General features: G+C 38.0%; 1 protein-coding gene across 1 annotated transcript in view; it reads right to left on the bottom strand.

Annotated features, from left to right (window-relative positions):
- colec12 (collectin sub-family member 12) overlaps nt 1–17,943 on the bottom strand; it is a 208,147-nt gene that overhangs the window by 167,909 nt on the left and 22,295 nt on the right. The window contains exon 2 of the mRNA XM_039754864.1: nt 17,868–17,918. Coding sequence (XP_039610798.1) covers nt 17,868–17,918 — 51 coding nt within the window. The remainder of the gene's footprint in view (nt 1–17,867; nt 17,919–17,943) is intronic.

Here is a 17,943-nt window from a genome sequence, read left to right as displayed (position 1 = left end):
AGGAAGTAGCAAAGAAACAGCAAACACTGTATAGAGTGGCAATAAACAGTCTAATAATAGATGACAGAAACAGAAAAACATTCACATGCCAAAGTCAGTATAAGATGAGTATAATGTAATAATGATATACCAGGAAACTAAGAAAGCACCGAATTTCAAAAATGGCACATCCTCACTTGTATTTTAGGCAAAAGAAATGACAAGAGAAAAATCAAAGAGTTTTGTAACAAAAAGCAATAGAATGAAGTCAGGAAAGACAGAGAGAAGACTTGGAAATGTCCCGCGGTGCTGTAGAGCAGTAGTGGCGGTAGAACTTTTGTCACATGTACAGTGTGTTTAAAGGTAAAATGACTACATGACTGTTTTTGGTATTGGAAAGCTTCTTTTTAGACAATAACCTTGTTTTTTTTTTCATTCTGGAGCAAAGAATCTTAAATTGGTGATACATAAGGCTACATACAATATGGCTTGTGGCCATGACAAAAATAGTTAAGGAAACAGTTGACTAAAGAAAAAAATGGTTAGATTTATTGGGCAGAGATTGAAGCCAGACTTCTTGTTGGAGTTCACGATTATCATAACCTGTGTGGAACTGTTTATATAGCTATAGCTCATATACAGCAGTATTTCATATTTAATTCTCTATTTTGAAAATATAGCTTTGTTTTCTGGCTTTGTCTGGGTATTACTTCCAAACTCTGGTGTAAATTTAAAGTGGGGAAAAATTACTCTGTTACACTAAGTAGTATCAGGGATCCCAATTTGTTAGAAAATGTAAGTCTGCTGTGGGGTTCGTAGAGAATGATAAAAGATCAGGTTGAACCAAAATGTAGAAATGGAGATGCTGAGAAAATTAGAGCAAATATCATATGCACACCAGAGAGTTAAAGCAGGTAAAGCTGCTGTGATTATCACAAATTATGAAACAGAAGATTAGGCCATAGTTAATTGCCAAATAGTCTTCTATTTACATATGTAATATTCTTGCATGTGATATGATGGACTGGCGTCCCATCCAAGTTTGGTTACTGACTCTTGTAATCTGCAGCTGGATTGGGTGGCTGTGGAAAATGGATGGATGGATTATTCCGGTATTCCCATTGTCTTCCCTTCTGCTTGCAAGGACCCTGATGCATGTAATGAAGACCATACACAGGCTGGGATAAAGCTGCACAGAGAATGACCAGACTGAATTTAGAACCCAATTTTTTGAGCTGTAAGGCAGTACTGTTAACCACTGCATCATGAAACACATTTATTTGTTCTACTTCACGTAAAATTTACTTTCACATTCACCGCATTGTCCTCCTATCTTTGCACAATACAGAATTACATTCATTAGGCCAAAGTAATGCCTCTTTAGTATTAGCGTATTCATTTAATCACTGTTTAAACACACCTGATTTTATATGAGAATGAATATGAAAAATGAAAATTACAAAATATCAATATAGTATTGTAAAATGATCACTAGAAAATGAAAAAGACCAAGACTTTCTAATTACAGACCAAAATGCAAAGTATTGGGCTGTCAAAGTACTGTGTTTATTTTTAAAAGCGGAAACAGTCAGGGGATTAGTCAACTGTTCAGTTTTGTAATTTCACAATCAATATTTTTCAACAAGTATAAATGTTTTCCGAGCCTTAGGACTTTAAAGAAAGAACAGCTGTAAAATAGTACACATCACACACATGCAAAGAACAGGAAACTGCTGTCTCTCCAAGAAACAGGGTCACAGGTTCCACGTATTCAGCCTTCTGATTTGCTCACTGTTTACACTTCTGCCAAAAAGGAGATAAAATGACCCACTCGTAAGAAAGTAAAAGTTAAGAATGATGATCTTCCTGCTTGTTCCTGGTGTGAGCTGTTGTTAAATTGTTTTAACCGACTTCCGCAGCACAGTAGAGGAATGCAAGTATGCTCGCCTGACTTTGAAATAATCTCTTTGGCAATTCAACTTTGGAAAAAAGAATGTAAGAAACAAGTCATTAGCATGACTTTAAGAGGATAGGTGTTAAGTTTTATTCTTTGCTTTAAAATGAGGAAAGCAATGTCTTCTTAGGTGGATGCGGGTGTGTGCTTTATGTTTCTTAATTGTCCAGAGTAAAAATTATTTGTGTGACATTATGAGAAGAATTTAATTTAATTTCTCCACAATAACAATCAAGGCTCACTTTTTGCTATTGGAAACAAGTTGCTACTGGAGTTATATTTGTTAAGTTCAAAAATTGCTTGTGCTTACAGATGTAAATAATTTGTTGATCCTTCGATAATCTGTCCTGAGTATCAATGATGAGATGATTCATTTATTAAACCCATATAATCCAACTAATAATCATGAAGAACCAGAGTCTATCTTGACTGCATTCTGTACAATGCAGGAACTGACCCAGGGCAGGACTCAGGCAGGCACACATCCACACTCACTTACTCACATTGGGCTAAATTAGAGCTGCCCATCAAACTCATCTCATCTCATCTCATTTTCTCAACCGCTTTTCCTGATGAGGGTCACAATGGCAGCAGGCCAAGCAGGTCAACCCAGATTTACCTGTATCCAGATACAGAGTCCAGCACTTCCTGGGGAATTCCCAGGCATTCCCAAATGATATGATCTCTCCAGTGTGTCCTGGGTCTGCCATAGGGTCTCTGCCCAATGGGATGTGCTGCCTCCTTACGACATGCACAAACTACTTCAACTGACTCCTCCTGATCCAGAGAAGCAGTGACTCTACTATGAAGTTCTTCGAGAATTTCTGAGCTTTTCACCCCATTACAGAGCGGCAGCCATTCCATCCTGCAATAAAACCTTATATCTGTTGCTTGTACTTGTGATTTCATTTTTTCTGTCATTCCCCGCAGCTCATGACCAGAAGTAGCTCGACTGGTAAACTGAGAGTTTTCTGTTTATACTCAGCTCCCTCTTCATCGACACAGACCAGAACAGCAGCCAGAGAACAACTGCTGCCACTCTAACCTGCTTGTCAATCTCACCCATTCACTTCTTCCATCTCTTGTTTAAATGATGCTGACAAACTTGAACTCCTCCACTAAGGGAAATTGTTGCCCTCTTAGATGGTGAGAGCAATCCACTCATTTCCAAGAGAGACAACCATAACCTCAGACTTCGAGGTGCTGATCCAAGCCACTTGACACTCAACAGCAAATCATTCAAGTAAGTGCCAAAGGTCACAGTCAAAAAAGCTAAGTTTCACAATTTTTGGATGAGAGAGGATGGAATTCTAAGTGAAAATGACCTACTCAGACAGCGTCAGGGCCAAGTTTGGAAGCCAGTTTTCACTATACAGTAATGCAGCTCATGGTATACCGATACTAGCATACATCTCGTGATGCACCTTGGACACATCCTCAGTGATGGAACCTAGGAGCATTGGGTGTTTTGGGTCTTTAACCATACAGCCATACGGTATATCCACACCTAGGTGACCACACAAGGGATGATTAATCCCTGGCCTGTGTCCAAGAAGTTTTGTGGACAATGTGCCCCTCCTGATCCAAAGCTGTCTGGAAGGCTTTTCTGTTACCTCTATAATGATCTTGATGGCCTTCTTCATGTGCAGGGTTGTGATGCCAAGGTGCCTCAGGGTCCAGTATATGGATTGGCCAGCAAAGTTTCTGCAATCCCACCTAAATTGGCCCACACTAAGCATACCAATTGTCTCTTCTATATTCACTGAACAGATCCTTATACTTTGCCCTCTTCATTTCATTTGCCTCCTAGATTCAGCCCTTAAACTTCCAGCCTGACCACTTACCTTGTTGTTGCAGACATCAAGAAAATGCCTGGCCTAAGGGTGGTTATTTGATAGCAAACATGATCCTAAGCTGCACCCCAGGTCAACTAACAACTACCAGTTTTGAGCCGTGTTGAGAATTCCCTACTGGTTTTCTTCGCTATGTCTGTAGCGTCACCCCTTCCTTCTAATATTCCAATAACATTTTATTACTAGTATTAGTAACCAGTAACCAATTTCTCTTCACTCAAGCAATATTCCTATCACAGAGCATCCCGATTAGGCTTCAAAGATTTAAACTCAGGGTTGCAAACTTAAGTCTGAAACCCATGCAAAATGCAAAAACAGCTTATGGCCCTGAGGGTTTCTTTTCTTCACAGTGGGCTTGTTCCATTCTGTCCCAGTATATGAGTACTGCCTGTATCTCAAATAGAATACCCTCTTGTGTGTCTAAGATGAAACAAGATATGAATTCCATCCGTCCATTATCCAACCCACTATATCCTAACTACAGGGTAATGGGGGTCTGCTGGAGCCAATCAAAGCCAACACAGGGCACAAGGCAGGAAACAAACCCTAGGGCAGGGCGCCAGCCCACCACAGAGATATGAAAACAAAACATTTATAGGCCTTCTCATATGTGTAAAGATATGAAATGTACTTCATTTGTTATAATCTGCAGTCATAAGATAACCTGAACGTAAGCACCATTCATTCATTGTCTGATCACACATTTTGCCATTGCACAGTTGCAATAGACGTCCACTACAGGACACACACACACACACACAACACAATCTCTAATACAGAAACATTATATAAAATCTTTTTTGAGATGTGAGTGTAAACTGGAGTACTGAGAAAAACCTCAAGCAGATACTGAGAAAAAGTGCAAACCCCACATAAATCATCACCTGGCACAGAAATGCTCAGGACTCTGGAGTTAAAGGGAATGAGCATCATTACAGTGTCACCGACATCATGCCAGACATATCCAATGGAAAACTGTTATCATGTGGGTCAATGGGTAGACATCAATCTTTCTAAGTACATGTTTGCTAAAATTAGTAACAGATGGAGTGTTTGGCCACTGATACTTTGTAATAAGTCAGTAATGATATAATCAGTACAGTGCCTGGGCCAGTTATGAACCGTAAGGATTACTAAACAGAGGGGGTCTACAGGGACACAATGAGAAAACTGCTAAATGCAACCTGGCAGCTTGAAGTTCATATGATCAAGCAAAATATCCAGGCATCATTTTTTTAAATCTGCTGCTTCCACTAATGGCTTTTAGGAAGATGTATCCTATTCCAGCAACATCACGTCAAACCAACATGTTGCTGTAGTCCATCACAGGACACACTCACACACATACTGTACATACAATCCACACCCACTCATGAAGTAATATGTCAGAGTCAAGTGTTTACCTAGTATGTCTTTTCTGAAACGTGGGCAAAAGTGTGAAGTACTTGGAGAAAATCCATACAGGCACAGGAAGCAAACTACCTGAATAAAGCCCATTTGAACAATGGAGAAGTGTGACTGGGTCAGGATTTAAATGCAGGTTCTTCGGACTGTCCTGCCTACAAGAGGAAACAAAACTCTGGCTTCTAATTCCAGTGAATATATCTTTTATTAGCAGTGATAGATCTTTACGATTACAGTACAAAAATAAGCTTTAGTCTTCTGAATGTAGAATATCATTTTGTACAAATGACTGCAAACATCCATCTATACACTACTTTTCAGATCTTCTATATTCAATTAATAAATAGCAGTTTATAAAAAGCTGGGTACTTGTTTGGTGGGAGCCCTTAATGGCAGAGATTTGTAAGATTTTGTTTTAGGATGAGTACAAATGAACAAGTGTCTAGTATAGCTGGAATTGACCAGGAGATGCCAGCAAAAAGCACAAAAGGGACAAGCAAAAAGTTATGGAGCTGGATAATGAGCGATCGTACAGTATAAAGAGAACTTACCAAGAGATGGCAGCATAAGCAAAGAGAGGTCAAACCAAGGTTATAGGACACGCAAGACAGATCAGTACAAGTGAGAAACCGCATCCAAATGCAACGCTAGAAATGTAGTCAAATAAAACAACACTGTGGTTCTAACGTTAAACCTTTATGTAAGAACCGGTTAGCTTCCTACTACACATGACAAAGAAAAGTGATTTTTTCTATAATCCAGCTACAGGATACCAGGAGATTCTACAAATACAAGTAATGTAAAAATGAGTGGATTCCAGAAAGTCCATCAAATCTATTTTGTTAGTTGATGGCTTTGTTATCCGAAAATTCAATCTGGATTATTAATCACGACAAATGTGGTGTTCAAAGGAGATATGGGAACATGAGCTTCTCAACAGGCAACTTTAGGTGAACACTTTCAAGTGATAGCTATTAGTGGGAGGATTGGGAGATCATTCTGATACCTGATTTTACCCAAAAGTGACTACTTGTCACCTCACTTTGTTGTACAAAATTTTAAAAATTCAGCTCAGCCATTTTGTGGTTTGGTTGCCTTTAGAATGATGTGATACTTGCATAGTGTTTATTTTGGAATTTTTGCATGACTTGAACACAGCAACTTAGTTGTTTTCACCTAACTGCAATCAAAATTGTACATGAACAGAACAAAGTAGGAAGCCATATTGTCATAAATAGTCCACAACATGTGAATGTGTTGGAATTGGCATCTGCACCAGTAACCATATGAAAGTAACAGCAGGGAATAGGCAGAAGGAGAAGGCATAAGAAATCAACTACGGAGGATGGGAACAGATTGACCTTGTTATTTTCTCCCAAAATTATAATTTTTTTTTTTCCCAAGGACATTAAAATCAAACAAGATAAAAGCCACAACAGCACTGAAGGAACAAACCCTGTCAAACACTTGCCATAGCCCCCCTTCTTCCGAATATTTTTTACTAGGGAAGTCTAGCATATATGAAAACATTGAGTCTGGTCTAATTTGAAAGGTTATAACGTGTAGCCTACTTATTAAGAAGTTTACTTTGGCTGCTTTATGGAAGATTGCCCAGATAATGCAGACATTTATTATTTAACCCGATGTCAATCACAAGATTTCCCTCAGAATATTTGGGAGCAGCAAGAGCACAGCTTCATATCTTTATTAACTTTGTCAGCAAAGCAAAATCCCTCACTGGTTGCATTAACTGCAGCCCACTCCACTGAAATGTAAAAAAGAAAATACAACCATCTGTCTAAACAAAGGCCTCTTGACTGGGAAGGGAAATGGCTGAAATGACTTCGCAATTTTGAATCCTTAAACCAGCTATTAACTCCTTAAACCATAATGTCATACCAGCAATTCTTTTTCTTTTCTTAATAACACTTGGGTTTTTCTGTCTAATATCCGCTAATGTCAGCTCTCTCAAGCCTCCCCAGTGCTGCAGTTTAATTTAAAATGATAAGCATTACCAGCATAGCCAATGAGCAAAAATCTTATTTCACACCATAAAACTATGTCATTTCATATCAGCCCAACCACTACATTCTTGTTTGAAACCCAAAATATAAAATAATTACTTTTAACCGATCACCACCTCCGCACCAATGTATTCTAACCAAAGATTCAACTTTTGAACTCATGATTGAAAAAGCAAACAGGAAAATAAAAAAAAAAATCACAAATTTATCCTTTGCTGCTTTGGCACACTTTCTTCACATAGGAACACGATCAAGGGTTTCACATAGGACAGAATCTGAAAAGTTAAATTAGGCATTCAATAGTGCAGAGCTTTGTTAATCTGCCTCCCAATTTTCTGTTGTCAACTTCAAACCACAAGTTTCCTTCTTCGCTATAAGAGCATCACATTAGAAGGCTGGGTCTTTTTTTTTCCTGGAATGTTTACAGCAATTGAAGAAAGCCCAGATATCAGCTCTAACAGCAAGTTCCCAAAATGACCTACTTAATGTGATTATAAATGGGCTTGGACACCTAACCTGTCCTCACCACTAAAAAGTCCAACATTTTTGAGTGTTGTAATGTCAAGAGGTCAGCTATAGCATTTGAGAAACAGGACCTGAGCAAGGTTTTTACCAAATGAAAAATCCATTTGTCCATTTTTTGACCATGCACAGGGTAGGAGATATCAAATGCATATCAATTTCTAATCATATAGTGAGGTTTTATTTACCAACCCCAGAATTTCTACTTTCTTCCTAATAGCTGGTTTGATTTGTTGGCTGTGCATCTATATGTCTTGTAATGGGCTCATCCAGAACGTCAGCCTTCATAGACTCAAGTGCACATTTACATTTTGGATTCAGTCAAGTTGAGGACTGCCTCTTCACAGCTTAATGATTTTTGCTTCTAGATACAAGTCAAACAGAACTCTTTCAAACGCAAGTTCTAGTAGAACCCTAACTTCTCAAACTTTAAACTAGTATTAGGTTTTCTGTCACCCTTTTCTATCCATTTCTGTCATCTGCCATAAGGTATTTCTTGGATTATTTCAGAACAATCAGATTTTTTGTTAAAACCTCGGGTTAGGAGTTTTAGTTGTTTGAAGACATTTTTTCACAGTGCTTGTGTGCATTTTCTCATGTATTTGCTTTGCTTTTCCATATTGCTTTTTTGGGCTGCCAATTTTCCTTTGTTCCTGGGGTTCATGATGGCTGTGATGTTGTGGCATCATGGGTGTGGTCATGTGACATGGGGGAGTAATCACCTGTTGGTGTGTGCTCTCATGCCCACCTCTGTCACCTAAAAACAGGGCTTGGGACACATGTAAAATAGTTATCTTCTAGATCTTTTTGGAAAATCCTGACTGTTTTTTTGACAGAATATTTCACTATTAGCTATTTATACTTTTCAAAGTCTATTCTTTTATTTATTATTATTGTCATCTTTGGGCATGATTGCTTTGTGCCTTTTATCTTTTGTTTTTTAGTTGTTTGTATTAATTAGAGATTAGTTAATGTAGGCAGGCACTGACACTAACTGTGCATGGTCAGGTGGATGAAGAAAAGCTCAATGCAGAGGTCAGGGTGTCATGAGGGTTCTCTGGGTATTTGGGAAAAATAAGTTTTAATTAAATTGTCATTAGTTCTAGTCATTTAACTTTTAATTATTATTTTTAATTGAATTCATTAAAAGCAAGTAACATTTGTCACACACGGCCACATGGGAAACAGCTGAAGGGCCTAAACACTAGTAATTCTGCGCCAGGCCAGGGGGTGGCGGAGTGTACCGACTATCTCTCTCAGTCCCTTGCAGACCTTTCCCGGGAAATCCCGCCTGTTGCTGGCCCCAAGGATGATGTCACTTCCGGGCACGAGGACGCCACTCCCAGTTCCTGAACAGATGATGTCATTTCCTTTCCAGGCCTTTAAAACTGCCATCTTGCCTCAGTACAGGCAGTTCTGTTCTGGACTCTGAACTTAAAACCAACTTTTGCAGCCGATTCAATTATAAGGGTGGCTGCCCCAAATCTTTATGATGTCTCCGACTCATTCTTCTTACACATTCCATACAAACAAGACAAACTTGACAAAACTAAATTCAATTCAATTCCTACCCATGAGAAAGAGAGAAAGGTCAACAGCCAGAGTAAAACTTTAAAAGTAGGAAAAATGGAAGAGAATCCTTTTCCCCAATATAAATGCTTATTCTAAAATGTTATTAATTACATCCTGCCAGGTTTTAAAAATTTTTGAACAGATCCTCTAAGTGAGATTTTTTCCAATTTCAAATAGTATACAACATCAGTTACCCAATGACTTAAAAGAGGTGGGCCAGGATTCTTCCAGTTGAGCAAGATACATGTCAGTAGTAAAGTAAAGGCAATTGCAGATTATCCTTCTCCACTCTAAGGCCATCTGGAAGAACACCAAAGACAACTGAAAATGGATTAGGAGGGATTACGACACCAAAGATGCCTGATAGGCATTTAAAGATTTTGGTTCAGAATGATATTAATTTGGTGCACACCAAAAACATATTGCTCAATGAGGCTGGAGCTCGATTGCAACGTTCGCAGATTGGATCTTCCCCTGAAAAATTTTGGACAACTTTAAACAAGATAGTTTTTAAGTTGAATAAGTGTATGCTTTGTGCATATTGAGCTAGAGTGAATTCTGTTATTTTCAAATACAATCTCTTGTTTCAGTCTAAGAAGTAACATCACATTTAATTTATACAGTAATTTGCCGAAAGGCATAATGAGGCTTCTAGATTTTGAGGCATTCGATCCATGTATGCGGTAAGCTGCTGATATCTCTGTGTCTGATTTGAAGTCCTCTCCAATTATTTTAGAGAACAGTTAAGCTATGAATTTTGCTGGGTTTGGACTTTTCCTTCTGTATTCATCTTCCAGTATAGCTAATCTGTCTCCAAGCACTTCGCATTCGGAATTTTCAGCCATTGCTTTTCTCTCAGTAGATGTCAGTTGTTCAACTATCTCAAAACAAGTTGTTATTTGCTTAATATCTTCAAGCTGAGCACTAAGTGCTCTAAATTTATTCTTAAACTCACTCACATTTTCCTGTTTATTTTTTCCTCAGTTTTTCTTTCTGAGCCCTTTTTCTGCTATTCATGCTTGTATATACTTGCATTTACTTTAATTAAAGCATCTCAGATTCATTTAATACAGGTTAAAAAAAAAGTAAAATAATGGAGTCCTGCTTCAGACATCCATCTCCCGAAACAGACAAGACCAATTTAATTTTTAACTAGCGACTGGGAGCCCGATCGAATCTGGCTGCAAATTCAAAGTTTGTGAAATCCATATTTTCTCTGCAAAGAATTATTTGTTTTGTTAAGTCCTTGAAATGATTTTGTTATCATGGCAATGATTTGTGGCTAAAATAGACCTTCTCGGCCACTGCAAGGCACCAGCTGCTCAATTTCTTTCAATTCGTGCTGCATTTTGCGGCTGCTCGAGCTTCTTCAGTCGTTTGTGCATGGCTGGCACAATTTCTATTCAGTGTTAGTAGCATTTGTAGCCGTACGCTGCTCATCCATTTGTTGTGCTCGTTGTGTACGTGTGATTGAATTAGCAAGTCTACGTTCCGCATCAGTCATGTGACTTCATTTCCTACGCATCCTTCCTGTGGCCGCTGCTCTTGTGGCTGCTCGAGGTATTGCTGCGAACACCATACATACAGATAGTATCAAATTATATATAAGGATTATAATCAACTCTTTTGTTCATGTCACTGTGATATTACCTTGTCTGTTGGTGCCACCATTTTAGTATTGTACAGTAATGGCTTTCTCATCTTTTTGTCAGCAACAGCCTTGGATTGTTACCACATGAACTGTCACTGGAACAATACTATATCATCACACTTATGTTATTTAGAATTGCAATGTACATATTCCATGAATTTATCATTGGATAAAAAAAGGAGCAGCAGAGGTTTTGATCTGTCTTTCTAGGGTTGAAGGAAGCTAAAAAGCACTTCCAAAAATATTTACTGTTAGAACTTCTGTTTTGTTTTGTTTAACTTTGTTTCTAGCCTTGTGCTTTGAATTTGGCTTCTTGGCCTTTTTCATTCTCAGACTAATCTATATTTGTACTCCCATCTCTTGGTCAATTGTCTCCAAACTGGGCACTCACTTAGCAACTGAACCTAACAGTGCTTCTTCACAATTCATGCAGCTTTCTTTGTTTTCCTTGCTACTGAAATTTCTGATGACTTAAGTGATATTTTTGTTAATAGTTTTGTTTTCATGTGATATTTTAAGACTGAGTAATAAGTGAACTGTGGCTCAGAGAATTGCTTCAACTAGCACGGAACCACTTTTTGTTTACAGTGTGAAGTTTAGAAAGATTAGAGAAATTGTAGTAAGACAGCATGGCAAAAAAATCAAGGTCCTCAATTACTGATCAGTCCTAATCAAGACATGAACATTAAGACAAGATGAGGAAATCCATTGTTTAATCTAACATCTCTGTCCATCTTCTTTTTTGGTTATTTATCATTAGCTGTGCTACCCGTCTAAAACAGGTCTAAATCTAACTAATCAACCTAGACCTCAGTGTTTAATTTATCAGAAAACCAATCAATGGGTATGTCTCCATTATATGCCATTTGTTATGGGAGTGTAAGAGCACTGTTAATGTTTGTGATGTGCCATCTTTTGAAATGACAAATGCAATGCATTTTATTCCTCAAAATGTTTGTGATCTTTTGGAATGAAAGTGACATAGCAACAAGATGGAAACACAGGCACTTATCCTTTTACTAAAGTGGAAACTTACTTTCTATACTCACAATCTTTATCTTTCTAACTAGATGTGTAGTCTCTAACTTTATGATGAGAGGCTCTCAGGTCTGTTATTATAACGACCAGAAGTGACGTAATAGTCATCCACTATTTCACTGTAGCGAGGCCTTATGCCATTTGCATTTAACCTGGTACTAGTTTAGGAAAAATTGAGGATAGATAGATAGATAGATAGATAGATAGATAGATAGATAGATAGATAGATAGATAGATAGATAGATAGATAGATAGATAGATAGATAGATAGATAGATATTTTATTAATCCCAAGGATTATGACATTTTAAAGCGTTAAAATCACTTGTGTGCCATGAAATAACAACCATTATTTTGTTACAGCAAAATCACCAATTTAAATCAACACTAATGGAACACATATTCATCCATCTTAAATATTAAATTAGAAATTGCAATCTTGCTGTGTATATTATGTGTAAATATCCAGCACATGGGATCCTTATGTATTCCAGAATATCCCACAGTTTAGTACCATTTTAATCCTAATGTATTGGGGTTTCTGAATTTTACTGCAATCCATAGTCCTTATTTACCCTGTTATTTTTCTGCATTCTTTGTAATAATCTGAAGATATTTGTACTACTAAATTATCCATTCAGGGCTGGATTCTTAAGTTAGTGCACCACCATCCCCTTTTCTTTAACTTGGGTCTTCACTCCATCATACTCAAAAACTGCACTTTCCTCTCAAAAACCAATGAATTCAGTTTTCTGCCTTCACTTTATTCCACTTTGAGATATCTTTACCCTACTGTTTTTTAGAAAATAAGAAAAAATTAATTAAATAGTCAAAAATAAAAACTCTGGACAATCTTAGCTTAGTGAAATGACCAATCGTTTAAAATGCACAAATGTAACTACCTAGTGATCTCTGACATGTTTATAGAGTGTTACATAGAAGAAATAAAACCATGTCTAGAACAAAAAAAGTGAAATCAAAGAAGCAAAGACAATCCTGCGGTACTGGTAAGAGGCTAGAAGTAGTTACGTAACCAAAATGGAGCAATATTCACATTCTTTTATCTTCCTTTGGGAAGGAGGCAGACTGGAATCTGAGCCTCAATTATGTTTACACAAACAATGTCTGTGGTAATTCCATATAGTCTTGAATCCCCTCAATATGATTTTAGCTACAGAAATACTCATATACTTTGCTACTTTAATTAATAATTCCAAAAGCACTACTTAAGATGATTATGGTTTGACCACTATGGGGCATTTCAGATCCCTAAACCCACCCGTTAGCAACAGTCGCAGTTCAAAAGACTTTCTTATTTAGAATAATACCTTTACAGGTTCACAATCACCGTCACAATTCCAATGTTCTTCTTCCAAGCAAGTTTTCCAGACTGAGGCGAGGAGGTGCCTTTTATGCTGTTCTTGGAAGTGCCTTAAAGTGCCACAACATTGTGTCCAGAAAGCACTTCCAGGTCAGCTTAAACATCCATTAAACTGGAAGGTCTTTTTCTGGCAACACCCAAGGAGCATAATAGGGCTGCCCCCCCAAACTCCCATGCCAGAGGAGCACTGTTGAACTTTTCCGCAGTCCACTCATAATTTTTCCACCCGACTGGGAAAAGGAACAGAAACCATTCCAGCAAGGGTGTGCATCCATCCGCATTGTCCGTACATAATAGCCTACCACTTGGGTAAAAAGCTACTCTCCATCCCAGTTGGGATGCCAGTCCATTCACTACGTCTTTCACAATTGTCATAGTAATAAAATAATGTCACAGGTAGAAATAATAAGTGAGCTTGAAACAAATCTTGTTACTCCTTTTTCAGAAACTACAGTTACTGTTCTCCAGTCATTTATGTCTACATTAAGGAAATATGATGGAAAGCCTGAAGGATATTACCTTCTCTATTCATGTTATGTGCTTGCCTCTGTCATGGCTGTAAATGTCATCACATCATTGTAATTCACACCTCATTTTCTCGCTGCCCTCGTTTTTGACTTTGTATGATATACTGTATGTGTAAACTACCTCCTTACATTACAGAATTTCACTTCTTTCACACTCCAGCATTCATTGGCCACAAGACAGTAGGTGGTGTGGCTGTGTTTCATTGTGGTTTGGAAAACACCCGTGGCATATTTTAAGGCATCTTACTGCCATATGCCTCTCTTTGGCAGGATGGGATTTTTCAGGCACAGCAGGAATAAAATAGCTATAGAAAATGGGTAGATGGAAGTCTGCAAACAGCCTGGATGGAATATAATTCTTGTCTGATACAACTTTTCCATTCTGAGCTGCTTGACGCATAGTAAAACAAATATTAATAGAGTAAGCCCCATATGTTTCAGGATTAATTTGGCACTGTTTTCCAACAAATGTCCACATTTTTGGTACTGTATGCTTGTAACATTTCCCTTAACTGTTAATGTAAAAAGTAGACTATAATTCCATTGTGTTCAGTAAATAGTGAATTGAAATCCTGCAAACAGTTCTAGAAATAAGAATTGTATTTATGCAGTTTTACCTTGTGGTATAGTCAAAAGAGATGACACATTATGCAGTGTTTAAATCTGTTGGAATCCAACTTGATTTCTGCATTAGTTTGAGTAAAGATCTGGTCAGTGTGTTTGTGGAGCGTTATGCAGTCTACTGTGAGATAGTAATGCTTATCTATTCCACACCGAATAGCAATGTACATTTTGAAATTCTGAATTTTCTATTTGTCTCCCTGCAGCTCTGAAATGAATTAGGTTCTTAGAAACTGGATGAATTGATTTATGGATGGATAAAGTTTTATTGGTTAATGTTTTGTAATATACGGCCGGCCAGTCAAACCGGCCAATACCCCCAGGCCGCCAGGTGGAGCCCTCCCTGCAGCATGGAGGTGCCCCGAATGTCAGCAGGGAATTATGGACAATGGAATTTTTATCCACAGTCCTGCTGGATACCACGGGGGCCACTAGAAGGCGCTGCAGGGAGGAAGAACGATTGTTTTCCCTACAACCCGGAAGTGCATCCTAGTCACATGGACAGAAGAAATGACGAGCTTCCGGGTTGAAGAAAAGGAGTTTTTATCTGAACTGGAAGTGTTACCAATCACATGGACAGAGAGAAACACTTCTGGGTCAAGGACTATAAAAAGGACTGTGGGAGATCCCAGGGTTGAGCTGAGTCAGGAGGAAGGGTGGCAAAGCGTCTGGGAGAGTGGAGGATTTATTTTTATTGTATTGATTGGTTATTGGATGAGTATTGTGGAGTGTAGGGTGCTTTGTGCATATTATTATTATAATAAAGTCAATAATTGGACTTTTATCTGGTATCTGGCATCTGATCTGAGGGTTCAAGGGGACGACAGTGCCCCCTATCTGTCACAGTTTGTCACCTTTCCTTTATTCCTTCATTTGAGGAACACTACTCCACATTATACTCATTTTCTATTGTCCAATTTTGCACTAATAATATTGACTAATGACATTTAATGTTAATTTCATCAAATACCTCCCAGATAATCAATAGTAATGACACCAAGTGTACCACTAGGATTTATTAATAAGGCACACAAAAAAAGTGTTTGAAAAAGGACTCCCAACAGCAACTGTCTCTCTATATATATGTGTCTAACCAAAATGTGTCTTGTTTTCAGAAAGGGGACAACATTTTCCATCCTTTCTTTATTGGTCCACTATACTGTTATTTTTTTTTCATTGACATTTTTTATAAATAAATATGAGAAAAAAAGCATAGAACTGTGTGTATGAAAACAAAAACCTTTCTACACTATGAGTTATCCAATATAATCCTCTGTATTGAGGATTTGTTCTATTCTGTGTATTGTACTGTATCGTATTGATCCCCTTCTTTTTGACACCCACTGCACGCCCAACCTACCTGGAATGGGGTCTCTCTTTGAACTGCCTTTCATCAAGTTGCAGATAAATGGTGTTTCAACTAATTAATTACATGGGAAATGTTTAGCTGCCCTAGCTGACATAAACACAGGTCAGGTTTGGAAAGGGGACTGCAGATGATCTGAGAACAGAAGATGGGAGCCACTTGGCATGTAACTAGGACGGCGCTCACTACTACTAATAAGGATAAGACAGGATGACAGTTTGTGCCATGCTGATTAATTTTTGGTATAATGCACAACAGATTGAGTGTGAGTTACGGTTTATCCATACCTGTGTATCTTTAAAGTCTTTAAGATAAATGTCCCCTTTCATATTTCTGTTGTACAATAAATCAGTTCCTTTCCAAGTTCTTACTTATTAAATAATTTTAACAAATTACTGTGTTCTAACTAATATTAACAGCTAGATGGGGAACTTATTTGAGCTGCTTTTCTCCTTTCTTAAGGTAATATTGACATCAATTTTCTGGTAATATTAATCATTTTCTATTAATAGTTATTTTCCATTTGCTAATTACTGGGTAATATTCTATCGGGTATATTTTCAAAAATGTTATATTTAAGAAAACTGGACAACAGTTAGTCAAAGACCTTCCACCACTAACACACATCGATCAATGCCCTTTTTAAATCACTTGAATTGAAATCTTCTGTCTATGAAAGCTACTGAACCATCCATCCATCCATTTTTTAACCCGTTGAATCCGAACACAGGGTCACGGGGGCCTGCTGGAGCCAATCCCAGCCAACACAGGGCACAAGGCAGGAACCAATCCTGGGCAGGGTGCCAACCCACCGCAGGACACACACAAACACACCCACACACCAGGGCCAATTTAGAACCGCCAATCCACCTAACCTGCATGTCTTTGGAGTGTGGGAGGAAACCCACGCAGACACCATGCAAACTCCACGCAGGGAGGACCCGGGAAGCGAACCCAGGTCTCCTAACCGCGAGGCAGCAGCGCTACCACCGCGCCACCGTGCCGCCAGCTACTGAACCATCGGAAGCCTATTTGTGTTCCTTTTTAACTCCATTGTAATGTACTGTTAAAAAGCAGTAATTGTATGTAGTTGTATTCCATAGGTTAAAAAGCACTAACCACACCTTTTTATATAATTTTCTTCTTTCAAACATCAATAAAAGCAGCATTTTTCCCACTTGACAATCTTTTTCCAATTAAATTACCGTATCAATGGCAAGGTTGTTGAAAAGTGTGAAATTTTATTTATTTTTTTTATTTTTTGCATTTTCAAAGAAAACCTGCTCTTCAAAGGTTTTTGAAAAACACATTCCTTTATTTCTAATCCACAATCTAATCTTAACATCCACCCATACATACACCAATTTTCACACACCCTTATCCCAGTTTCATTCACGGGACAGATGGAAACATTCCCGGTAGAAGAGAGCTCTTGCCTTAAATGGAATGCCAGATTAATGTAATATCTTATCTCTCCAGAACAGATAACATCACACATCAATCTGAATGGACAGGATCTCCCTGCCAGAGCATTGCATTTTGGGATATATCAGCTATTAATCATCTACCATTATTTTTAAAAAGAGCTGTCTGGTGCCCCATATCAGTAGAAACAGACAGAAAACCAGGAAAGGGACATACAAGGTGATGACAGATAAATATTACAGTAAGGAGTCAGTGTGCTTGGCTGATTCAGCTTGTCAGCCTTCATTGTGGTGAAACTACAGTACAGCAGAAACTACTGCCAAAGTCCTAATGGCCATCTCTGAAATTCAAAAAAATGACATATATAGAATTTAAACGAATGCCTTTCAGAAATATTTCACAAGCAAAAATGAGGTCTTCTTTTATCAATCAGTAAAACACATCTCAGTTACTCTTCAAGTGTAATGGTTGTGTTCAATTTTAAAGAGCAAGAACAACATTTCAAATAGCAAAGGTAACTTAACAGGCATATATCAACATTCACCACTTACCAAACCTCTTGTATCCAAAGGACTGAACCTCCTCTTCCTCAACAAAGTCGTCTGAAAAACAACATGAAATCGGTTG

The sequence above is a fragment of the Polypterus senegalus genome, chromosome 5 (assembly GCF_016835505.1).
Source record: "Polypterus senegalus isolate Bchr_013 chromosome 5, ASM1683550v1, whole genome shotgun sequence".
Taxonomy (NCBI): domain Eukaryota; kingdom Metazoa; phylum Chordata; class Cladistia; order Polypteriformes; family Polypteridae; genus Polypterus; species Polypterus senegalus.
Note: the sequence above shows the minus strand (reverse complement) of the source record. Positions and strands in the feature narration are given on the sequence as shown.